This window comes from Capra hircus, chromosome 23 (assembly GCF_001704415.2).
Source record: "Capra hircus breed San Clemente chromosome 23, ASM170441v1, whole genome shotgun sequence".
In the NCBI taxonomy this organism is placed as follows: Eukaryota; Metazoa; Chordata; class Mammalia; order Artiodactyla; family Bovidae; genus Capra; species Capra hircus.
In genome coordinates this window covers 45,861,608-45,887,018 of record NC_030830.1, presented here as the reverse complement: position 1 = coordinate 45,887,018, position 25,411 = coordinate 45,861,608, and the positions used below count along the sequence as shown (strand labels likewise).

Below are 25,411 nucleotides of genomic sequence, written 5' to 3'. Positions count from 1 at the left end.
ATTAGTAATAACCACAAGAATGAAAACAAAACCCAAATGCCTTTCAACAGCTGGCTGGGATAAATTGTGATAAAGACAATCAGAACTGGGATGAATCAAAATCATATGTCACCTGCCAGGATTCAGTGAAAAGAACACAGCATCACTTCTATGATATTCCTGCTCAAGATTTATAACTATACTCTAAACATGCAGAAACAACAAATCTGAATCGAGAAAGATTCTACAAATACCTAGCCTGTAATGCTCAAAAATAGCGAAGTCACATAATTAAAGGAGAAATTAAGAACCCCTTCCAGACCAAAGGAAACTAATGTGACCTTAGCGAACAGTGCTTGCGATTTACATTAGATCTTTTTGAAATAAAGGACATGACTGGGACAAGTAGTGAAAACTGAACGAAGTCTGAGACGACAGCCATGTATTGATACTAAGCTTTTGTTTTGACAGCTAAACTTGTGATTATATGGGAAGACATTCTTATTTGTAGAAATTACATACTAAAGTACTGGGGATAATGAGATCTTACACTGAGAACTTACTCTCAAATGTTTAGGGGAAAAGTTACTGTTTCTTTACCTGTACCTTTTCTGTAAGTTTCTCATTGTTTCGAAATTCCAAAAATTTATTAACCTTTTTAAAAAGTATGTTGGAAGAAGAATGAATGAGCAGGAAGGACAGCAGGAGAAACGAATTCAAAGTTCACGTGCTGTATTTCTTACCAAGAAAATACAAAGCTTAAGTGAAATTTGTTGGAAAAATTACTAACTTAAGAACTCATTGTTTTATCTTTAATCTCAGTACATTTAGATCTCCATATTCTACCCAGAAAGAAAAAACTTATAAAATTTGCAAATAATAGCCACATATCCTTCTGTGTACTTTAGATTATTGGGAGGATACACTGAACAGCAAATATACATGGTCTTTTAGCCCATTTTTATCAGCAAGGAAAACGTTTTTCAAAAGCTCCCCTCAACAACTTCTCATATTTTCAGTCAGAACTGCACTGTCTCACATGCACAATTTGGAAACGAGAAGGAAATAGCCGCGATCAGTTCAAGGCGGCACCACAAGCGTCCTGAAATTCATGGTGGTATTTCTGGCTGTCATAGGGCTAGAAGGCCAATATTGGCATTTAGTGGATGACAGCTAGAGATGCCCAATGTCCTAGAAATTATACGCTTGCCTCACACAAAGAAGAGCTGCCCAAAATGTGGCGAGAGAGAGAGAAAGAACAAAACCAATCATAATAAAAGAAGAGGGGCAGCCAGTCAATAGGCAGACATCAGTGTCTCCAGAGAGACTTTCAGCTGTGAAAGGCACAGCCCTGATCTGTAAGTACATGATGATGCAGGGTAAGTCACAGTAGAAACTGCTAGTAAACCATCAAGAAACTACTTAAGGAGCTTCCTTGGTGACTCCTAGTGGTAAAGAATCTGCCTGCCAATGCAGGAGGCACAGGTTCAATCCCTGACCCAGGAAGAACCCACATGGCCCGGAGCAACCAAGCCAGTCCACCACAACTGCTGAGCTGATGCCTGAGTGGTCAGGAGCCGCAACCACTGAGCCCACACGCCAACAGCTGAAGCCTGCACACCCCAGAACCTGTGCTCCACAACAAGACACCGTGCAATGAGAAGCCCAGGCCCGACAACAAGAGAAAAGTCCACATAGCAATGAAGACCCAGCAGAGCCAAAAACAAACGAATAAAATTATTTTATAAAACAGAAACTGTTTGAGAACATAACTTTACTGACGACAAAACACACAGATACACATAGGAGGAAGGAGAGGAAGAGCACCCAATATGCTATGAGATTTCATAAATGGCCTCATTTAATACCAAGTTAGTATTTTAGTGCTTCCAAATGCTGATATAGCTAAACTGTATAGGTGGAGGTAACCCCAGCGTCAGGAAACAAAATTATTTATACCAGAAAATAATGTAAGTTTTAACTCAAAAGGAAAGTTGGCATTTGCTTATATTGTAACCAGTAAAGCTTAAAAAAAGCGACACAACTTTGAAGCTATGTACTAGACATTCAGTTCAGTTCAGTCACTCACTCGTATCTGACTCTGAGACCCCATGGACTGCAACACACCAGGCTGCCCTGTCCATCACCACCTCCCGGAGCTTGTTCAAACTCAAATCCATAGAGTCGGTGATGCCATCCAACCACCTCATCCCCTGTCATCCCCTTCTCCTTCTGCCTTCAATCTTTCCCAGCATCATTCCAATGAGTCAGTTCTCCACATCAGGTGACCAAAGTATTGGAGCTTCAACTTCAACATCAGTCCTTCCGATGAACATTCAGGACTGATTTCCTTGAGGATGGACTGGTTGAATTTCCTTGCAGTCCAAGGGACTCTCAAGAGTCTTCCCCAACACAACAGCTCAAAAGCATCAATTCCCCAGTGCTCAGGTTTCTTTATAGTCCAAGTCTCACATCCATACATCACCACTGGAAAAACCATAGCTTTGACTAGACGGACCTTTGTAAGTAAAGTAATGTCTCTGCTTTTTAATATGTTGGTCTAGGTTGGTCAGTTTTTCTCCCAAGAAGCAAGCATCTTTTAATTTCATGGCTGCAGTTATCACCTGCAGTGATTTTGGAGCCCAAGAAAATAAAGCCCGTCACAGTTTGCATTGTTTCCCCATCTATTCGCCATGAGGTGATGGGACCAGATGTCATGATCTTTGTTTTTTGAATGTTGAGTTTTCAGGCAGCTTTTTCACTCTCTTCTTTCACTTTCATCAAGAGGCTCTTTAGTTCTTCTTCGATTTCTTCCATAAGGGTGGTGTCATCTGCATATCTGAGCTTATTGTTATTTCTCCTGGCAATTTTCATTCCAGCTTGTGATTCATCCAGCCCAACATTTCTCATGATGTACTCTGCATATAAGTTAAATAAGCAGGGTCACAATATACAGCCTTGACGTATTCCTTTCCCAATTTGGAACCAGTTGGTTGTTCCAAGTCCAGTTCTGTTGCTTCTTGACCTGCATATCGATTTCTCAGAAGACAGGGAAGGTACTCTGGTATTCCCATCTCTTGAAGAATGTTCCACAATTGGTTGTGACCCACACAGTCAAAGGCTTTGGCATAGTCAATGAGGCAGAAGTATGTTTTTCTGGAACTCTCTTGCTTTTTCAATGATCCAATGAATGTTGGCAATTTGATCTCTGGTTCCTCTGCTTTTTCTAAATTCAGCTTCAACATCTGGAATTTGACAGTTCATGTACTGTTGAAACTGGCTTGGAGAATTTTGAGCATCACTTTGCTAGCGTGTGAGACAACAGTGACAGCATTTAACTTTGAAGTTATGTACTAGACATTAAGCACTCAAAAAGTACCCCAAAAAAGTACAAAAGAAAACCAGACTCAGATTAACAGACAATACCACTGAAAAATGTGTGTATTTTTTAAGATATGATCGCTTAAGTGTCTGTTTTTAACAAGTCTCTTAAAAAGCACTGATTATGGTACTTATTTAACAATTTCACCCAGCAGTGTTAACCTAGCACTGCTTTTAGTACTTAAATATAAAGACTTTCTTCTACATTGCCCTCTACTGACACAAAATTCCAATTTAGAACAGAAATCTATGGGTTTTATTTACCACAGGCACCACTAACTGTTAACGGACATACACGACATCCACCTCCAAGGGAAAAAAGGCACAACCTTGAAGAAACAGAGATTGCTCACAAAATTAGTCATCTCACCATCAACATTATCAGAAGAAAGAAAAAATGACAAAATTAACCATGAGTTGGACTGTGAAGAAAGCTGAGTGCCAAAGAATTGATGCTTTTGAACTACGGTGTTGGAGAAGACTCTTGAGAGTCCCTTTGGCTGCAAGGAGATCAAACCAGTCTATCCTAAAGGAAATCAGCACTGAATATTCATTGGAAGGACTGATGATGAAGCTGAAACTCCAGTACTTTGGACACCTCATGCAAGAGTTGACTCACTGGAAAAGACCCTGATGCTGGAAGGGACTATGGGCAGGAGAAGGGGACGACAGAGGATGAGATGGCTGGATGGCATCACGGACTCGATGGACGTGAGTTTGAGTGAACTCTGGGAGTTGGTGATGGATAGGGAGGCCTGGTGTGCTGCGACTCATGAGGTCGCAAAGAGTCAGACACGACTGAGCGACTGAACTGAACTGAACTGAGAAACAAATAAAAATCTACTCAAAGATTTAAATATAAGACATGACAACAAGAAACTCTTAGAATGGAACACAGGCAAAACATTCGTTGACATGAACTGTACCACTGTTTTCAGTTTTTAGGTTAGCCTCCCAATGTCATAGAAATAAAACTAAAAATAAACTAATGGGACCTAATCACCCTTATAAGCTTTAGCATAGTAAAGGAAACCATAAACAAAACAGAAACGCAACCAATGGACTGGCTGGGAGAAAATATTTGCAAATGATGCAACGAAGGAGGACTTAATTTCCAAAATATAAACCGCTCATACCACTCAATAACAATAACAAAAAAAAAAAAAAACAAATAACCGAATCAAAAAATGGGCAGACTATCCAAACAGACATTTCTCCAAAGAATACAGACAGCCAAGAGGCACATGAAGAGACGCTCAACATCACTAATTACTAGAGAAATGTGAATCAAAACTAGAGTGAGGTTATCACCTCAAATCAGTCAAAATAGCCATCATTTAAAAAGTCTAAAACAACAACAAATGCTGAAGAGGGTATGGAGAAAAGGGAATCATTCGTGGGAACCTAAGTTGGTACAGCCACTATGAAAAACAGCACGGAGTTTCCTTAGAAAATTTAAAATAGCATTGCCTTATGATCCAGCAAACTCCCTCCTAGGTATATACCCAGAAAAAGATCTATCTTAATTCAAAAAGATCTATGCACCCCTATATTCATAGCATCACTTATTTACAGTAGCTTAGAGATAGAAACAACCTCAATGTTTACTGACAGATGAATGGATAAAGAAAATGTGCTATGCATATACAATGAAATACCACTCAGTCATTAAAAACATATATATGAAATAATGCCACTTGCAACAACATGGATGGCTGCTACAGATGAGAAAGAAAAAGACAAATATCATGTGACATCATTTATATGTGGAATCTAAAATATAACACAAATGAACTTATCTAGGTCAAAGCCAAAGAATGTTCAAGTGAAAGTGAAAGTAAAGTCGCTCAGTAGTGTCCAACTCTTCGAGACCCCATGGACTATATCCTACCAGGCTCCTCTGTCCATGGAATTTTCCAGGCAAGAGTACTGGAGTGGGTTGCCATTTCCTTCTCCAGGGGATCTTCCCAACACAGGGACTGAACCCAGGTCTCCCGTACTGCAGGCAGACACTTTACCCTCTGAGCCACCAGGGAAGCCCACAATTGCACCCATTTCACATGCTAGCAAAGTAATGCTCAAAATCCTTCAAGCTAGGCTTCAACAATATGTGAACCAAGCACTTCCAGATGTTCAAGCTGGATTTAGAAAAGGCAGAGGAACAAGAGATCAAATTGCCAACCTCTGTTAAATCATAGGAAAAGCAAGAGAATTCCAGAAAAACATCTACTTCTGCCTCACTGACTATGCTAAAGCCTTTGAGTGTATGGATCACAACAAACTGAAAAATTCTTAAAGAGATAGGACTACCAGACGACCTTACCTGCCTCCTGGAAAATCTGTATTCAGAAGCAACAGTTAGAACCAGACATGGAAAAATGGACTGTTTCAAAACTGGGAAAGGAGTACACCAAGACTGTATATTGTCACTCTGCATATTTAACTTTTATGCCGAGTATATTATGTGAAATGCTGGGCTGGATGAATCACAAGCTGGAATCAAGACTGCCAGGAGAAATATCAATAATCTCAGACATGCAGATGACACCACCCTTATGGCAGAAAGTAAAGAGGATAAATAGAACATCTTGAAGAAAGAGAAAAAGGAGAGTGAAAAAGCTGCCTTAAAACTCAACATTCAAAAAACAAAGATCATGGCATCCAGTCCCACAATTTCATGGTAAATAGATGGAGAAACAATGGAAATAGTGACAAACATTATTTTCTTGGGCTCCAAAATCACTGCAGACAATGACTGCAGCCATGAAATTAAAAGACGCTTGCTCCTTGGAAGAAAAGCTGTGACAAACTTAGACAACATATTAAAAAGCAGACATCAGTTTGCCAACAAAAGTCCATATAGTCATAGCTATGATTTTTCCAGTAGGGATGTATGCATGTGAGAGTTGGACCATAAAGAAGGCTGAGCATCGAAGAACTGATGCTTTTGAACTGTGATGCTAAAGAAGACTCTTGAGAGTCCCTTGGACTGCAAGGAGATAAAACCAGTCAATCCTAAAGGAAATCAACCCTGAGTATTCATTGGAAGGACTGATGCTGAAGCTCCAAAATTTTTGTCACCTGATGCGAAGAGCTGACTCACTGGAAAAGACCCTGATGCTGGGAAAGACTGAGGGCAGGAGGAGAAGGGGATGACAGAGGATGAGATGGTTGAATGGCATCACCAACTCAATGGAAATTAATTTGAGCAAAGTTCAGGAGATAGTAAAGGACAGGGAAGGCTGGCATGCTGCAGTCCACAGGTTGCAAAGCGTTGGACAATACTGAGCAACCGAACAACAACAAACGAAACAGAAACAGACTCACAGATATAGAGAACAGACTTGTGATCACCAAGGAGGAGAGATGGATCGGGAGTTTGGGATTATCAGACACACACTATTACATATAGAATAGATAAATATCTAGGTCTTACTGTACAGCACAGGGAACTATAGTCAATATCCTGAGATCAACTACAATGGAAAGGAACAAAACAAAGAACACATACATGCATAACTGAGTCACTTTGCTGAAGAGCAAAATTAACAGAACACTGTAAATCAACTATACTTCAATAAAATAAATTCTTAAAAAAATTAACACTTAGGAGTTCTATAAATAACACAAGCAATCTCAATATCATTATAATAATTATATTACTTCTTAAGAAGTACAGAACAAATTAATCGAGAGTATGTAATTGCAAACATGAACATATGGAAATGAAGTGAATATGGAAACTAAATACTTACAGCCAAAGCCTTAGACAGCTTGGTTCTAAACTCATTCAGGATGATCGCGACAATATCCTTGTGTGGTACATAAGCAAAGCCATTTTCCAAATAGACTCTCCTTCCTCGGAATAAATCCAAAGCTTCAGCAAAAGGGATCTGAATTCATAGTGGAACATGGAAAATAAGTCATTACAAAATTCTCCTAAAACTTCATCACTAAGGAATCTAAACAAAATGCCTTTGAAAAAGTCATCAGTGCCAGCAGATCAAAAACAAACAACAAAAAAGCAAGATCAATTTGTACTCCCTGTGAGTAAACAACAGCATTAGGAAGGAGTGGCAGGCCAAAAAAGGTTTTGCTTCAGAGTAGATCTTTCAAAAATGAATAAGCCAAGTTAGAATGGATTATTTCTATTCTTATCAATTTACAAATTATAGTCACTAGAATTTCAAACTCTAAGCTCAAGCCCAAGTACATCACACTGCCCTCATACAACATATTTTCTGCATCAAGTAGAATCCAATGTATATACAGTATGCTCAGTGCTAAAAACTGCTAGTAAGTAAAGTGGTTCCAAATTTCTTCATCTATGTTTCCACCCACTCTTTCTCCACAGGAATATATTAGAAAAGTTAACCTCAATACTAAGAAAAGGAAATAATAATAAATGTCCAGCTTTGCCTTTAAAATAATTATTTGCAAATAAACATTTTTTTTAACTGAATACTATTCTATTTCAGTTGAGTTCAGTTCGGTCGCTTAGTCGTGTCTGACTCTTTGTGACCCCGTGAATCGCAGCACACCAGGGCTCCCTGTCCATCACCAACTCCCAGAGCCCACCCAAACTAATGTCCATTGAATCGGTGATGCCATCCAACCATCTCATCTTCTGTCATCCCCTTCTCCTTCTGCCCTTAATCTTTTCCAGCATCAGGGTCTTTTCAAATGAGTCAGCTCTTCGCATCAGGTGGCCAAAGTATTGGACTTTCAGCTTCAGCATCAGACCTTCCAACAAACACCCAGGACTGATCTCCTTTAGGATGGACTGGTTGGACCTCCTTGCAGTCCAAGGAGACTCTCAAGAGTCTTCTCCAACACCACAGTTCAAAAGCATCAATTCTTCGGCACTCAGCTTTCTTCACAGTCCAACTCTCACATCCATACATGACCCCTGGAAAAACCATAGCCTTGACAGACCTTTGTTGGCAAAGTAATGTCTCTGCTTTTTAATATCCTGTCTAGGCTGGGCATAGCTTTTCTTCCAAGGAGCAAGCATCTTTTAATTTCACAGCTGCAATCACCATCTACAGTGATTTTGGAGCCCAAAAAATAAACTCTCTCACTGTTTCCCCATCTATTTGCCATGAAGTGATGGGACCAGATGCCATGATCTTCGTTTTCTGAATGTTGAGCTTTAAGCCAACTTTTTCACTCTCCTCTTTCACCTTCATCAAGGGGCTCTTTAGTTCCTCTTCACTTTCTGCCATAAGGGTAGTGTCATCTGTATATCTGAGGTTATTGATATTTCTTCTGGCAATCTTGATTCCAGCTTGTGCTTCTTCCAGCCCAGTGTTTCTCATGATGTACTCTGCATAGAAGTTAAATAAGCAGGGTGACAATATTCAGCCTTGACGTACTCCTTTTCCTATTTGGAACCAGTCTGTTGTTCCATGTCCAGTTCTAACTGTTGCTTCCTGATCTGCATACAGGTTTCTCAAGAGGTAGGTCAGGTGGTCTGGTATTCCCATCTCTTGAAGAATTTTTATTGTGATCCACACAGTCAAAGGCTTTGGCATAGTCAATAAAGCAGAAATAGATGTTTTTCTGGAATTCTCTTGCTTTTTCGATGATCCAGCAGATGCTGGCAATTTAATCTCTGGTTCCTCTACCTTTTCTAAAACCAGCTTGAAGATCTTTTTTGTACAATTCTTCTGTGTATTCTTGCCACCTCTCCTTAATATCTTCTGCTTCTGTCACGTCCATATCATTTCTGTCCTTTATTGAGCTAATCTTTCCATGAAATGTTCCCTTGGTATCTTTTAATTTTCTTGAAGAGATCTCTAGTCTTTCCCATTCTATTGTTTCCCTATTCTACTCACATTTTTTAAAGTCTTATAAACTACCATAAAATTTTAAGAGATGAGCAGATTATGATAACACTATTAATAAGTTGAAAAATGTCATCCTTACTCTTCAATAGTTTTTCTACTTCTTAAAAATGAGGTAAAAAATTAGGTTAAAACAAAAAAAAAGAAAAGACTCCCCATATAACCTACTGGCTCAAGTTTTATGGAAGAGTTAAATGTGTATGGCCATAATTCTTCAGTGTATTCAATGACACCACACAATAATCAGATCATGTGTTTTTGCAGAAAGTTTCTGATTAGTTTACACATTTCTACATCTACCATACAGTTCCTGCCCTGAAACCATTCACCGCTTGGTTGAAGCAACAAGGCGGACCCACGTGGCATCCCACAGCCGCAAAAAGCAGCAGTGACGCAGCTCCGTGTGGGGTGACACAGGACACAAGGAGGCAGGAAGAGGGTTTATTTCCATAATCCTGGGAAGGACTGGAGCAGGAAGTCTGAACAGGTGGCTCCAGCAGAGGCTTTTCTCGTGAGACTGAGCCTTCAGTACACGTCATGACGCTTGCCAGGTCCAGAACACCGCTGAGGGGTAGAAACCCTGGGGGCTCTTTAGCACTGCTGCCCCATGAGAAACGCATCCCCTGCCACCACCCTGCATGTGAGAGGCAAGATGCACACAGGGAGGAGAGCTTGGCCGCAAGCAGTTCAGCACCCAGGCAAGACCCGGTGTTGCTGCAGCGCAGCCTTGAGCACAGTAGCAAGTAAAAACAACCTCAGAGCAGGAGGGGCGAGGCTGCACCCCAGAGGCTTCACAAATGCACCAGTTAAGCAGCATGGACCCTCGGAAGTGCTCTAAAAGTGCACCTACCTTATAGACTGACTCCAGACCCGACGGAGCCCCACCCAAGCTGGGCGATGAAGCCACAATATCCTGTTCTCGGAGAGCCTTTTCTTCATCACTTATCTAGAAGGAAACATATGTCATTTAAAAATTTAAACTCTGCATTCAGTTTCAATAAAGTACTTCCTGTTCTAGCGAAGATTCTATACTTTTTTAAAACTCTCGAAACCCTGATATCTCAAATCATTCCTAATACAATTACTAGGTGATTTTATAATCATTAATGAAGCCAAAATATGGACGAAAACTCAAATTCAATATACTTTCAAATTCCTACTCTGCCAATTTCTGAGGACACATACCAAAAGAACAGTAGCAGAGAAACAGAAAGTATTATAGTATGAAACAAAAGAAATTATAATAAAAATTAAGGTAATACAGACAAAAAAATGAACATTACCTCAATGTGGAGTTATGTTAATTTATTAAAATACCTATTTGAACTAAGAGTGGAATTTTCTAGCCACATAAAACAATTTCAAATTTAAATAAAACATTAGTTTTTGTAAGAACAACTATAGTCTACTATCGCTGACTAATTATGGCTTTGAAAAAAAATACTGATGGATATGACAAGATAAAAATTGTAAACTTCTATACAGAGAAAGAAAAGATCTACAAATGAAGATTAAATTATAAATGATAAACTGTGGGAAATATTTGTATCATGTGACATCTGAGTTACTCTCAATAAACCCCAAGGTAGCAGGGCATAAATACTAATAACCCAAAAGTAAAACAAAGCCAAGATTCATATAACTGAAAATAATGAAAGTAAATTAAAATAACAATGTGATATTATTTTCTACCTATTAAAATGGAAAACATTAAAATCCACAGGGTTGGGACAATCCTTGCATACGGTACTTTGACAATACACATAAATAAGCTTTAAAATACACTGATGCTAACAATTTCACTTCTAGAATTAATCTTAATAAGAGAACAAATATACAAATTGGGAAATTTTCTTTCATCACAATGCTGTTTACAATAATTTTTAAAAGCCTAAATGCCCAGAACAGGTGTTTGGTTAAAGTACAGTACAATGTGATGTTTAAGCAAAGCAAATCATCCTATTCAGATCAGCTTCTCACAGAAATCAAAGAAAATACACTGACAGAAAATGTTAAAGCATCTTCTTTAAGGCACAGAAGATTAGTACATAGAGTTGGGCCCTCTTAAGGTGGGATATCATTATTAATAAGAGATGCTCCTGCTCTAACACTGCAGGTCATTAGAGAAATCCCAAGCATTGAACTTGTTTTAAGGTCATCCCTGATTCAAAGGCCCCAGACACCTGACAGAAGCTCAAATCCTCTGTGAGCAAAGGACATCCGCAGCATGCCTCAAAGGATTTCTGCAAACACGTTTACAAATACTGTACCAAGCACACTGTATTCTACAACAAAGCAAACAGCAAAACATCACTTCATGAGCAAAAACAAAAAGATTCATAAAGTACATACATAATAACTGTGTGAGGATTATAAAAGACAAGGATAATGATATCTGCATGAATGAGAAAGTGTAAAAAGTGACTTGACAAAGTGGCAGAGATAAAAACAGAGTATCAGACGGGTGGCCTAGTGCTGAAGACGCAGCGCTTTCCCTGCCACGGCCTCGTGTTCAACCCCTGGTCAGGGAACTGAGACCTGCAAACCTCACAGCGAGGCCAAAAAAAAATTATGAGAGAAAGAGAGGCTTTTATTTTGGCTAATTCTGGTGAAGCAACTTCAAAGTGATTCTACCACAACGGGTAGACTGTCTCTTCTCTCTTAAACCCAGGAGGAGTGAGGAGGGGGCACCGGAAGCTAATCAGTCTCGGTAAGGATCTTCAGCGCAGCATCCAGGGATCTCAGATTCTGGATGGAAATAAACAGTATCCTGACCAGCTGCACCCACAGACTAATGAAAGGAGCAAATAAAAACCTTTCCAAACAAAGACACAATTCTCCTAAAGCTCAGTACACTCCTCCAAATACAATCTCTAGCACACAGAGAAAACAAACACACAAGGAAACAAGGCTCCATGAATGGAAACCAGATTGGTAAAACCAAAAGAAAACTGTAAGAACTGGAAAACAAAAAACAAAATTGGCTTTATTTACAGGTTATATGAGTAGAATCCTTAGAAAATTCAGAAGAATCCACAAATAAATTATTAGACCTATTTACCTAATTAAGCAAGGTTTCTAGATACAATGTCATATACAGAAAAACTAATTATATTTCTATCTGCCAAGAGCTAAGTTTAATAATGGATTTTTAAAAAAAACTATCATTTATAACATCTGTTAGATCACTGAAAAAGCAAGAGAGATTCAGAAAAAAATCTACTTCTGCTTTATTGATTACACCAAAGCCCTTAACTGTGTGGATCACAACAAACTGGAAAATTCTTCAATACCAGATTACCTGACCTACCTCCTGAGAAATCTGTATGCAGGTCAAGAAGCAACAGGTAAAACTAGATATGGAACAACAGACTGGTTCCAAGTCGGGAAAGGAGTATGAAAAGGCTGTATATTGTCACCCTGCTTATTTAACTTACATGGAGAGTACATCATATGAAATGCTGGGCTGAATGAAGCACAAGCTGGAATCAAGATTACCGGGAGAAACAGCAATAACCTCAGATAAGCATATGATTATGGCTGAAAGAGGAAAACTAAAGAGTCTCTTGATGAAAGTGAAAGAGGAGAGCGAAAATGTTGGCTTAAAACTCACAATCAAAAAACTAAGATCATGGCATCTGGTCCCATCACTTCATAGCAAATAGATGGAAACAATGGAAACAGTGACAGACTTTATTTTGGGGGCTCCAAAATCACTGCAGATGGTGATTGCAGCCATGAAATTAAAAGACACTTGTTCCTTGGAACAAAAGCTATGATCAACCCACACAGCATTTTAAAAAACAGAGACATTACGTTGGCAACAAAGGTCCGTGTAGTCAAAGCTATGTTTTTTCCAGTAGTCATGTATGGATGTGAGAGCTGGAACTATAAAGAAAGCAGAGCACCAAAAAATTGATGCTTTTGAACTGTGGTGTTGGAGAAGACTCTTGAGAGTCCCTTAGACTGCAAGAAGATCCAACCAGTCCATCCTAAAGGAAATCAGTCCTGAATATTCACTGGAAGGACTGATGCTGAAGCTGAAACTCCAATACTTTGGCCACCTAATGCGAAGAACTGACTCATTAGAAAAGACCCTGATGCTGGGAAAGACTGAAGTCGGGAGGAGAAGGGGATGACAGAAGATGAGATGGTTGGATGGCATCACCAATTCAAGGGACACAAGTTTGAGTACTCTCCAGGAGTTGGTGATGGACAGGGAGGCCTGGCATGCTGCCGTCCATGGCATCGCAAAGAGTCGGACACGACTAAGCAACTAACTGTACTGAACCATTCATAACAAGATTAAAACTAGTAACAAAATAAATTTAACAAAGAATATGTAAGGCCCCAGGAAAAAAACTATAAAACCTAACTGAAGAAAACCGGAGAAAACCTAAATAACAGAGAGACATATAAACATGCACCAGAAAAAATAATACTATACCAATTCTCCTCAAATTAACCTGTAGATTCAATATGCTCTCAAGCAAAGTCACAATAGCTTATGTGTCTGTGTTGCTTCTAGAATATACAGGGACAGACAGTGCCAAGGAAAGTCAAAACAGAAAAATAACTGATAAAGTAAGAAACTGACAGGGGAGACATGGCAAAAGGGAACAAGAAATTTGTACATCTTCATGATAATCTTTCTTTATTAAGTGATTTCCAGTTTAAATACAAAAATACTTCAAATATGTGCAAAGAATACTTACTAATTTTAAATTATATAAAAAGTTAATACACATGCCTGTTCTTCCCACCATTAATGGGGATAATCATAAGCGACTCTATGGATTTTTTTTTTTGCCCAAATGGTTTTCACAGGATCTGGCAATACTAAAGTTGACACCAAATGTGTTAATCAATCATGTCTCTTTTACAATCACTTATTACAGCAGCAAAGAATTAGGGCACTCTGAACATACAGATGTTTGTCATAATAATATCTGGGATTTTAACTTAACAAATTCCACAGCAATATAAGCACCACTAATACTTCACCATCACTAATTCAAAACTGGGAAAAGAGTATGTCAAGACTATATATTGTCATCCTCTTATACAGAGTATGCCATGCAAAATGCCAGGCTGAAATCAAAATTGCCAGGAAAAACATCAATAACCTCAGATATGCAGATAACATGACCCTAATGGCAGAAAGTGAAGAGGAACTAAAGAGAGTCTTGATGGAGGTGAAAGAGGAGAGTGAAAAAGCTGGCTTAAAACTCAACATTCAAAAAACCAAGATCATGGCATCCAGTCCCATCTGGTCCCATCACTTCATGGCAAATAGATGGGGAAACAATGGAAACTGTGACAGATTTTATTTTCTTGGGTCCAAAATCACTGTGGGTGGTGACTGCAGCCATGATATTAAGACGCTTGCTCCTTGGAAGAAAAGCTATGACAAACCTAGTTAGTTAGTGTTAGTCGCTCAGTCGTGTCCAACTCTTTGCAACCCCTATGGATAGTAGTCCACAAGACTCCTCTCTCTGTCCATGAAATTCTACGGGCAAGAATACTGGAATGGGTTGTGATTCCCTTCTCCAGGGCATCTTCCTAATCCAGGGATCGAACCTGGGTCTCCTACATTGCAGGCAGATTCTCTACTGTCTGAGTCACCAGAGAAGCCCAAAAGGCATGTTGCCTCCCCGTTGGAGAATTAAACCCCAGTCTCCTGAGTGACAGGCAAGGATACTCACCACTGTACTAACAAAAGAAGGGACATCACTTTGCTGACAAAGGTCCGTACAGTAAAGCTATGGTTTTTACAGTAGTTATGTACAGATGTGAGAGTTGAACCATAAAGATGGTTGAGCACCAAAGAGCTGCTGTTTTTGAACTATGGTGCTGGAAAAGACTCTTGAGAGTCCCTTGGACTGCAAGGAGATCAACCCAGTCAATCCTAAAGGAAATCAACCCTGAGTATTCACTGGAAGGACTGATGCTGAGGCTCCAAAACTTTGGTCACCTGAAGCGAAGAGCTGACTCATTGGAAAAGACCCTGCTGCTGGGAAAGATTGAAGGCAGGAGGAGAAGGAAGAGGATTAGATGGCTGGATGGCATCACCGATTCAATGGATATGAGTTTGAGCAAACTCTGGGAGGTAGTGAAGGACAGAGGAGCCTTGCATGCTATAGTCTGTGGGGTTACAAAGAGTTGGACATGACTTAGCAGTTGAACAACAAAGATGTTTTGGTTTAACTCTGGCATATAATTTGAATTGAGACTGGAGTCTCAGGAGTCTAACACTTTTCTGTACACTAATAACTATCAGAAAAAGAAATTAGGCAAATCCCATTTTGCATCAAAATAAAGAAAATATTTGGAAATAAATTTAACCCATGAGGCTAAAGACCTGTACTCTGAAAACAGTAAGACAGTGATGAAAGGAAATGAAGACAACATAAGCAATTGGAAATACATTAGATGATCATGGAATGAAAGAATAAATATTATTAAAATGTTCATAATACTCCCAAAAATCTATAGTCAATGCAATCCCTATCAAAATACCAAATACCAAAAAATACCAAAATGCCAAGAATAGCATTTTTCACAGAACTAGAGCAGTCCTAAACAGTCCTAACTAGAATAAGCCCTAACATTTGTGTGGAGTCACAAAAGACCCCAAATAGCCAAAGCAATCTTGAGAAAGAAAAAAAAAATTGGAATGAATATCATGCTCCTGATTTCCAACTGTACTACAAAGCTACAGTAATCAAAATAATATGGTACTGCCACAAAAACAAACAGATCAGCAGAACAGAATGCAGAGTCCAGAAATAAGCCCACACATTTCTGATCAATTAATTTACTACAAAGGAGCCAAGAATTTACAACAGGGGAAAGACAGTCTCTTCAATAAATGGTGTTGGGAAAACTGGACAACTACATACAAAAGAATGAAATGGCCATTTTCTAACATCACATAAAAAAATAAACTGAAAATGGGTTAAAGACTTTAATGTAAGACCAGAAAGCATAAAACCCCTTACATTCCTATACACTGACAGTGAAAAAAACAGAAAGAGAAATTAAGGAAACAACCCCATTCACCATTGCAAGAAAAAGAATAAAATACTTAGGAATAAATTTACCTAAAGAAACAAAAGACCTATGTATGCTGCTGCTACTGCTGCTAAGTCGCTTCAGTCGTGTCCAACTCTGTGCGACCCCATAGACGGCAGCCCACCAGGCTCCCACCATCCCTGGGATTCTCCAGGAAAGAACACTGGAGTGGGTTGCCATTTCCTTCTCCAATGCAGGAAAGTGAAAAGTAAAAGTGAAGCTGCTCAGTCATGTCCGACTCTTAGCGACCCTATGGACTGCAGCCCACCAGGCTCCTCTGTCCATGGGATTTTCCAGGCAAGAGTACTGGAGTGGGGTGCCACTGCCTTCTCCAAGACCTATATATAGAAAACAATAAAATACTGGTGAAAGAAATCAAAGATTACACAAATAGATGGAGAAATAAACTACTGTCATGGATTGGAAGACTCAATATAGTGAAAATGAGTATATTACCCAAAGCAATCTATACATTCAATGCAATCCCTGTCAAGATACCAAAGGTATTTTTCACAGAACTAGAACAAATAATTTCACAATTTGTATGGAAATAGAAAAAAACCTCAACTAGCCAAAACAATCTTGAGAAAGAAGAATGGAACTGGAGGAATTAACCTTCCAGACTTCAGACTGTACTACAAAGCTACAGTCACCAAGACAGTATGATACTAGCACAAAGATAAAATATATATCAATGGAACAAAATAAAAAGCCCAGAGATAAATTCACACACCTATGGACACCTTATCTTTGACAAAGGAGGCAAAAATATACAATGGAGAAAAGACTATCTCTTTAACAAGTGGTGCTGGGGAAACTGTCAATCACCTGTAAAAGACTTTCTAACACCATACACAAAAATAAACTCAAAGTGGATTAAAGATGTAAATGTAAGACCAGAAACTATAAAACTCTCAAAAAGAAAACATAGGCAGAACACTAGCTGACATAAATCACTGCAAGATACTCTATGACCCATCCCCCAGAATAATGGAAATAAAAACAAAAATAAACAAAGGGACCTAATTAAACCTACAATCTTTTGCATAACAAAGAAAACTATAAGCAAGGGAGAAAAAAACAGCAAATGAAACAACTGACAAAGAATTAATCTCCAAAATACACAAGCAGCTCATGCAGCTCAATACCAGAAAAATAAACAACCAATCAAAAAGTGGGCCAAGGAACTAAACAGGTATTTCTCCAAAGAAGACATACTGATGGCTAACAAACACATGAAAAGATGCTCAACATCACTTATTATGAGAAATGCAAATCAAAATCACAATGAGGTACTATCTCATGCGGGTCAGCATGGCTGCCATCAAACAATAAATGCTGGAGAGGATGTGGAGAAAAGGGAACCCTCCTACACTGCTGGGAATGCAAACTAGTACAGCCACTATGAAGAAGAGTGTGCAGGTTCCTTAAAAAACTGACAACAGAACTGCCTTATGACCCAGCAATCTCACTGATGGTCAAACACACCAAGGAGACCAGAATTGAGAGAGACACGTGTACCCCAATGTTCATCGCAGCACTGTTTACACTAGCTAGGACATGGAAGCAACCTAGATGTCCATCAGCAGATGAATGGATAAGGAAGCTGTGGTACATATACACAATGGAGTATTACTCAGCCATTAAAAACAATACATTTGAATCAGTTCTAATGAGGTGGATGAAACTGGAGCCTATTATATTAACTGAAGTAAGTTAGAAAGAAAAATATCAATACAGTATATTAACACATATATATGGAATTTAGAAAGACCCTATATGCAAGACAGCAAAAGAGACACAGAAGTAAAGAACAGACTTTTGGACTCTGTAGGAGAAGGCGAGGGTGGAACGATTTGAGAGAATATCATTGAAACATGTATATTACCGTATGTGAAACAGATGATCAGTGCAAGTTCAATGCATGAAGCAGGGTACTCAAAGCTGGTGCACTGGGACAACCCAGGGCGATGAGGTGGGGAGGGAGGTGGAGGGGGGTTCAGGATGGGGGACACATGTACACCCGTGGCTAATTCATGTCGATATATGGCAAAACCTATAATACTGTAAAGTAATTAGCCTCCAATTAAAATAAATTAATTAAAAAAAAAAAACCTCCCAGAAGAGAACAAAGGCAGTATGCTCTCTGACACCAGTCTTGGCAATTTTTTTTGGGATCTGTCATCCCAGGCAAAAAAGACAAAGGCAAACATGAACATGTGGGACTACATCAAACCAAAAAGCTTGTACAGAACAAGAAAAACTATCAACAAAACAAAAAGGCTGCTTATTAAATGGGAGAAGACATTTGTAAGTCATAACTGATAAGGGATTAATACCCAAAATATATGAACAATTCATATAACTTAATGTCAAAAAACAATTTGATTAAAAACTGGGGGGACTTCCCTGGTGGTCCAGTGGCTAAGACTCTGTGCTCCCAATGCAGGGGCTGGTGTTCAATCCCTCATCAGGGAACTAGATCCCACACGCTGTAACTAAAAGTTTGCATTTCACAACTAAGACTGAGAGCAGCCAAACGAATAAACAGGTTTATAAAAAGAAAAACAAAACAAAAATGGGCAGACGAACCAAATAGATACCTCTTACAAAGAAGACAAACAGATGGCCAACAGGCACATGAAAAGATGCTGAACATCATTACTCACCAGGGAAAGGCAAATTGAAACCAGAGATATTACTTCACACCTGTCAGAAAGATTATTATCAAAAACATGACAAATAATACACTGTTGGTGGAAACGCAAACTGGTGCAGCCACTATGGAAAACAGTATGGAGATTCCTTAAAAAACTGAAAATAAACCTTCTGTAAAATACGTCAATTCTACTCATGGATATTTATCCAAAGAAAACAAAAACACTAACTCAAAAGATATATGCACCCCCATGTTCAATGCAGCATTATTTACAACAGCCAAGATATGGAAGCAATCCAAGTGCCTACTGACAGACAAAAGGGTAAAGAAGGTGCAGTGCATACATACACGATGGAGTATTACTCAGCCATGAACAACAGCTTTCTGCTGTGACAACATGGGTGGATCTAGAGTGAAATAAGTCAGAGAAAAACAAATACCATACGATCTAACCTACATGCGGAATCTAAAAACCGAAAGAGAACAAACACAGAACAGAAACAGACTCATCAATACAGAGAATGAACTAGTTTTTGCCAGAGGGGTGCAGGATAGGACAAAGGGCAAATAGGTGAAGGTAATTAAAAGGTACAAACTTCTAGTTAAGTCATGACGATACCATGTACAGCATAGGGAATATAGTCAATACTACTGTAATGACTTCGTATGGTGACAGATGTAAATAGACGCATAGTGGTGATCACTTTGTAATGTACATAATGAATCATTATGCTATGTAACTGACACTAATATGACACTGTGAATCAACTATGTTTCAAGTAAGTAAATAAATAAAGTGAAATGCTTCCTGAAAATAAATTGGTTTCTAAGAACTTGTCATTTAGGGGGGTGTACAAAATAAGTAATAAAGTTAGCTAGGCTATCACTACAGCACCTTACAATCAAGGTGTATTATGCCTCCCAAATTAACATCTTCCTGAAAAGAAGTATATAACAAATTGCTCTAAATAGAACTGCAATTCCAGAATGACTTACTTTTTTATTCCAGGGGTGCTCCACCTTCAGTCTGGTTAACTGTCAATCAGCAAAGACCCTGAACATTTGAGCCCTAAAGTTTTCTTTCCACCAGTACTCACAATCCCCCACCTTAACCTCTATTTTCCACAACTACCCACCAAATACTAAGTACTTGAATGTTTCAAAAGGTATACGGGGTAGTCGTATAATCATTTTTCAGGCAAAAAATTACACAGGGCTCTAACAGTTTTGATAAAGTTATATTTCCCTATTTTATAATCATGCTGTTTTACATGCTTCTTAGTAACAGAATTAAAGATTTGGGCTGTGATATCTTTTTCTTTTTGGTATTCTTCATCAAACCATAGAATAGGGAGATCAGGCTCCCTCTGCCAGCACTCCTGAAAGGGTCAGGAGTTTTGCTGCTGGAGCAGCAAACGCCCCTACACTGAACAAGCAGGTGGTGGAGGCTGGCTGTGTAGACTGCCCTCTGCTCGCCCGTGCAGAGTCCCTCTCTGAGGGGGTTACACAGCCGCTACCTGCTGCACTCACAAGCAGTCACACGACTTGCCAGAGAAATATGAGCAGAGGGGACACATGTCACTCCCAAGCCAGCACTGTGCAAACATGTGATTAACCAGGTTCTCTCCTTCCTCCATCACAGCAACTGGTGAAGTTCCAAACAAAGACTGCTTAATCCACCTGCGTCACGGCATCCAGATGACACAGGGAAGGGCCACCACTGGCCCGCAGGAGATGCAGAGCAGGAGCAAGAAACAAACCTTTCAGCGGTCTCTGAGGCCTGGGGTCACTGGCTAACACAGCACCACCTATCTTGACCGACCGGTCATCTCCCACCTCTCTGAATCACACATTTTCATCAGTAAATTATCTTGAGCACGTAATTCCAGTATGTTTATAAATTACATATACATATCACTGTACATTAGGTACTGAAAACATGTCCGTCCACCCCCCTAAAATGTAAAAGGAATAATATTGAAAATGTATAAGTTGTATTACTTACATCCTTCCCACACTCTCAAATGATCGTCTTGGCCACACCACTTTGAAACCACTAGGCCATTATTCTGGCTGCTAAAGCAAAGAGATAAACAAATGCTTTCCAGAGATTTATTCTATAAACTTTCAAGCATCAATATTCATTCATGTTAATAAACAGTTTGGCCAGTTTTCTCCTTGAATCCACACAGCTCTCTCAAGCCCTGGTCCTTAAACATGGCTATACCTCAGATTCGCAGTGGAGCTTTTCAAAATTACAGATCCTTCGTACCATTTAGACCTACAGATTGAAGCACAGAGGTGTGTATTTCTTTAAAAAGTCCTTTAATGACTCTGTAACATACCACTAGTCTAAAACAGTAAATACCAGGGAAGGAATCTTCTTTTCTAAAATAAATGTATCATGTTCTAGAAATACTGCCATCAATTCTAGCATTTGATTATTTTGCATGTAGAATTCACTCATTCTGAAACACTGAGGACCTACTATGTACCAAGCACAATTTCCAGCAGATGGAATCTAGCTATTAAACAAGCCAAAAAAAAAAAAAAAAAAAACACTGCTTTCAAGCAGCTTATATTTTAATGGGGTGACCAGACAATAATAAACTATCAGGTTGTGATCGATGGTGAAAATAAAGCAAAGGGATGTGCTCTGGACGGGACAGATTTATACTTCAGCTGTGTAGTCAATTAAAGCCTCTCTGGAGAAGTGACAATTAATTGGAAACTTGAATGACAAGAGCATCCGAAGCAGAGGTAACAGCTTGTGCTGAAGTGATGGAGAGAAAGAAGCCTAGTGGGCGAGAGGAACGGGAGACCATGAAGCTAGGGCCGGAGTGGGGCAGACAGGGCCTGAAGCCAGGACAGGCCTTTGTGCTAACAACGGTGCACTGCGCTGAAATCTGAGGCAGAGGAAAGCTCAGATCTGACTTACCCCGAGATTTTATGCTTGCTCTGGTGCTGAATGGAGAAGGGATTGTGTTGTAAGGAACTGTACCGAGGGAGAAAGAGCTCTACCGGTAGCCGGCAATAGGGAAAAGATACAGGCCTCAAAGAGGGAAGCACATCAGGAAAAATACAAGTGGGCAGAGCTGAGGCGTGTCTGGGAGGCAGCAGGGCTGATAGGCTGCAGATAGAGGGGTAAAGAGATAGACTCCCGGGTGTGGGCTTCAGCCACCAGACAGATGCGGACACCACTTACTGACTTATCTTTTTCTTGATCCGCATCCTCCACTACCATTTATATTTTGTCTCTATACATACTTATCACATGTTCCTTGTTGCAAGTCACCTCAAATCCTTTGAGGGAAGGGGCACGGCATCAGTCAGTTCAGTTCAGTCGCTCAGTCGTGTCCGATTCTTTGCAACCCCATGAATCACAGCATGCCAGGCCTCCCTGTCCATCACCAACTCCCGGAGTTTACCCAAACTCATGTCCATCAAGTCGGTGATGCCATCCAGCCATTTCATCTTCTGCCGTCCCCTTCTCCTCCTGCCCCCAATCCCTCCCAGCATCAGAGCCTTTTCCAATGAGTCAACTCTTTGCATGAGGTGGCCAAAGTATTGGAGTTTCAGCTTTAGCATCAGTCCTTCCAATGAACACCCAGGACTGATCTCCTCTAGGATAGACTGGTTGGATCTCCTTGCAGTCCAAGGGACTCAAGAGTCTTCTCCAACACCACAGTTCAAAAGCATCAATTCTTCGGCGCTCAGCTTTCCTCACAGTCCAACTCTCACATCCATACATGACCTCTGGAAAAACCATAGCCTTGACTAGACAGACCTTTGTTGGCAAAGTAATGTCTCTGCTTTTGACTATGCTCTCTAGGTTGGTCATAACTTTCCTTCCAAGGAGTAAGAGTCTTTTAATTTCATGGCTGCAATCACCAATAAATACAAATCAATGATTTTAAATACTCGTTTTTCTTAAAATGGAACATATCTATATAGCAGATAAAAAGTAATAATCTAACAATATTAAAACTTCTAGTTCTATTAATATTAAATATTAATATTTAGTATTATTTACTACAAAAGTAATTTAAAATATTGATAGTAAAAACCTAATTGAAACAATAGGAAGACTGTTTAAAGTATCCTATATATAACAAAACAATTAGGAATCATTTATAATGAAGTTAACAATTTGTGGGGAAAGCAATTATCATGATGTTAATAGTTATCACTGTTTTTAATAAACATTGGTCCTACATGAATAGTAAACATTGTGATCTGTGGAGGGCATGCATTTCCCAAACGCCTTGTGACCTCATCATTACCCCTACTGTGGGGACTGAGGATGGTGGCAAAAGCCTTGACTCTCCCACTGAGAGTTGAGATCTACTGGCCTCCCCGTGACTGGGCTGGCCTGGGGCTGCCTGCTCACCAGAGCACAGAACGGGGTGCCATGCCCCTCCAGGCTGCATCTCTGAGGGACTGATAGCTTCCATCTCCTGGAGTCCTGGGCCACCAGGAAAGAAGTCCACCCCCTCACCCACAGGACGCCATGGAGAGGATCCCAGCCCTGGCCAGCCTCCTATAAGTCTTCACCCAGCACAAGGCATGTGTGAAGCTGTCCTGGCCAACCTAGACCAGACTGGCTCATGGAGCCCACATGACACCATGTGAAGCAGAAGAAATCTGCTGGTGAGCCCAGTCTGAACCCCTGACCCTCAAAATTGTGAAATATAATAAAATGGAATTGTTTTAAAACAGTAGGGTTAGGCTGTGGTTTTAAGTTTTAATGTTAGTTTTCAGAATTGTTGTTTTAAGCTTGTTGACAAATGTTACACAGTTATAAATAACCAGGCTTCCCTGGTGGCTCAGATGGTAAAGAATCTGCCAGCAATGCTGGAAACCCTGGTTCGATCTTTGGGTTGGGAAGATCCCTTGGAGAAGGAAATGGCTACCCACTCCTGTATTCTTGCCTGGAAAAGCCCACGGACAGAGGGGCATGGCTGCTACAGTCCATGGGGTCACAAAGAGTAGGACATGACTGAGCTACTAACCAGAACACTTATCTACCTAAAATAAAAGTTTATTTAAAACATTTTTTTTTACTTACAATCCAATTCTTATAAAATACTTCCTTCATTTAAATGTCCAGAAGAGAATCAAATAAAGGGAAGTATGAAAAAAATTGAACTGTTAATAACTGGTAAATCTCTAGGGGAAATCTCCACTTACAAATTATCTGTCATTCATTTATAGTTGCCCAAAACATATAAAGTTAGAAAAATGAATAATAATTTAATATCCTGACATTCTAATTAGTATGTTGATGTCTCAGTAACTTTGCCAACATGATCCATTTAAAAATCAATCATCTGATTATTTCATTACTGCCCTCTTTTTTAATAGCATAGGCACATTTGGAATACACTAAAATTTATACCAAAAAGGAAAGATTAATCACTTATATTCAAGCAAATTTCTTCTCTCCTAGAAAACAAGCCTCAAAAAGCTGGGTGATTTATACATGACTTCTTTAAGTATCCTAAATAAAAGAGCAGTCAGTCCTGAGTTGGGCATAACAAGCCTAGACACACACGCAAGCAGCTCAGTCTGAGAGGAAGTATCAGAAAGTATTCCACCCACCCCACCCCACCCAGCAACACTCCTGCAGTACCTTCCAGGAGGGGACAGTGCCAACAGGTGACACGAAGAAAAGTAAGGTGCTACTTGTAAGCAGTGTGACTCAACCACAGCCAAAGCTTACGAAAGACAAGGAGACTCCACCAACAGCAACACTGGAAAGCAGCAGTGACTCACAGAGGAGAGGGTGCGTGCCCTCCCGCCACTGCAGCAGGAGAGGCGCTCCTCGACGACCAGCGTGTCCCAAGCCTGGGGGGCGGGGGTAGGACACACACCCGAGGGCGGCCGGGTGAGGGGTGGGACAGCCTCCCAATGGCCCAGGGGCGAGAAGTGTGCAGACGGAAGGAAGTATGTGCCACGGTGGAAGATAGGTGACAGGGAGTCCACTCCAGGCAACTCCAGGCACCTGCCTTCAGAGACCAGCATAGCGACCGCTCACTCCAACAGCTGCGGATACACCCGAAAGGCAGCAATGGCACCACTCGGCAGTGGCTTTGGCGGAGGTTTACGGATCATCACTAACAGGGTAGCCAGGCAGCTCTCACCATCAAACACTGAGGTTTATTATGAACAGCTTGATGCCACTGAAAGGCCAGAAACCCAGGAAGTCACATGGAACACGGAAGACGGAAGAAAGTCCTTCCCAGTTAATCAACCTCCATTAATTAATCTCGCTTGCTCTCTCTCTCACACACACACTCCATCCCAGATCTGAATTGAAAAGCAGGACTCAACAGTGGCCACTTTATGGGCTGAGTCACTCCTAGGCTGGTGCGGTCTAGGAAAACGCCAGTAAATATAGCAAAATATAAAGTAAAGTAACAATGAGTAAACAACACATTATGTAATAAATGATGCTGAGTACACAGAAAGC

General features: G+C 40.0%; 1 protein-coding gene across 1 annotated transcript in view; it reads right to left on the bottom strand.

The window, feature by feature from the left end:
* The window catches only part of PRIM2 (primase (DNA) subunit 2), a 308,687-nt gene that overhangs the window by 238,150 nt on the left and 45,126 nt on the right, over positions 1-25,411 (bottom strand). The window contains exons 6-7 of the mRNA XM_005696179.3: positions 10,057-10,152; positions 7,116-7,253 (exon numbers count right to left, since the gene is read on the bottom strand). Coding sequence (XP_005696236.2) covers positions 7,116-7,253; positions 10,057-10,152 — 234 coding nt within the window. The remainder of the gene's footprint in view (positions 1-7,115; positions 7,254-10,056; positions 10,153-25,411) is intronic.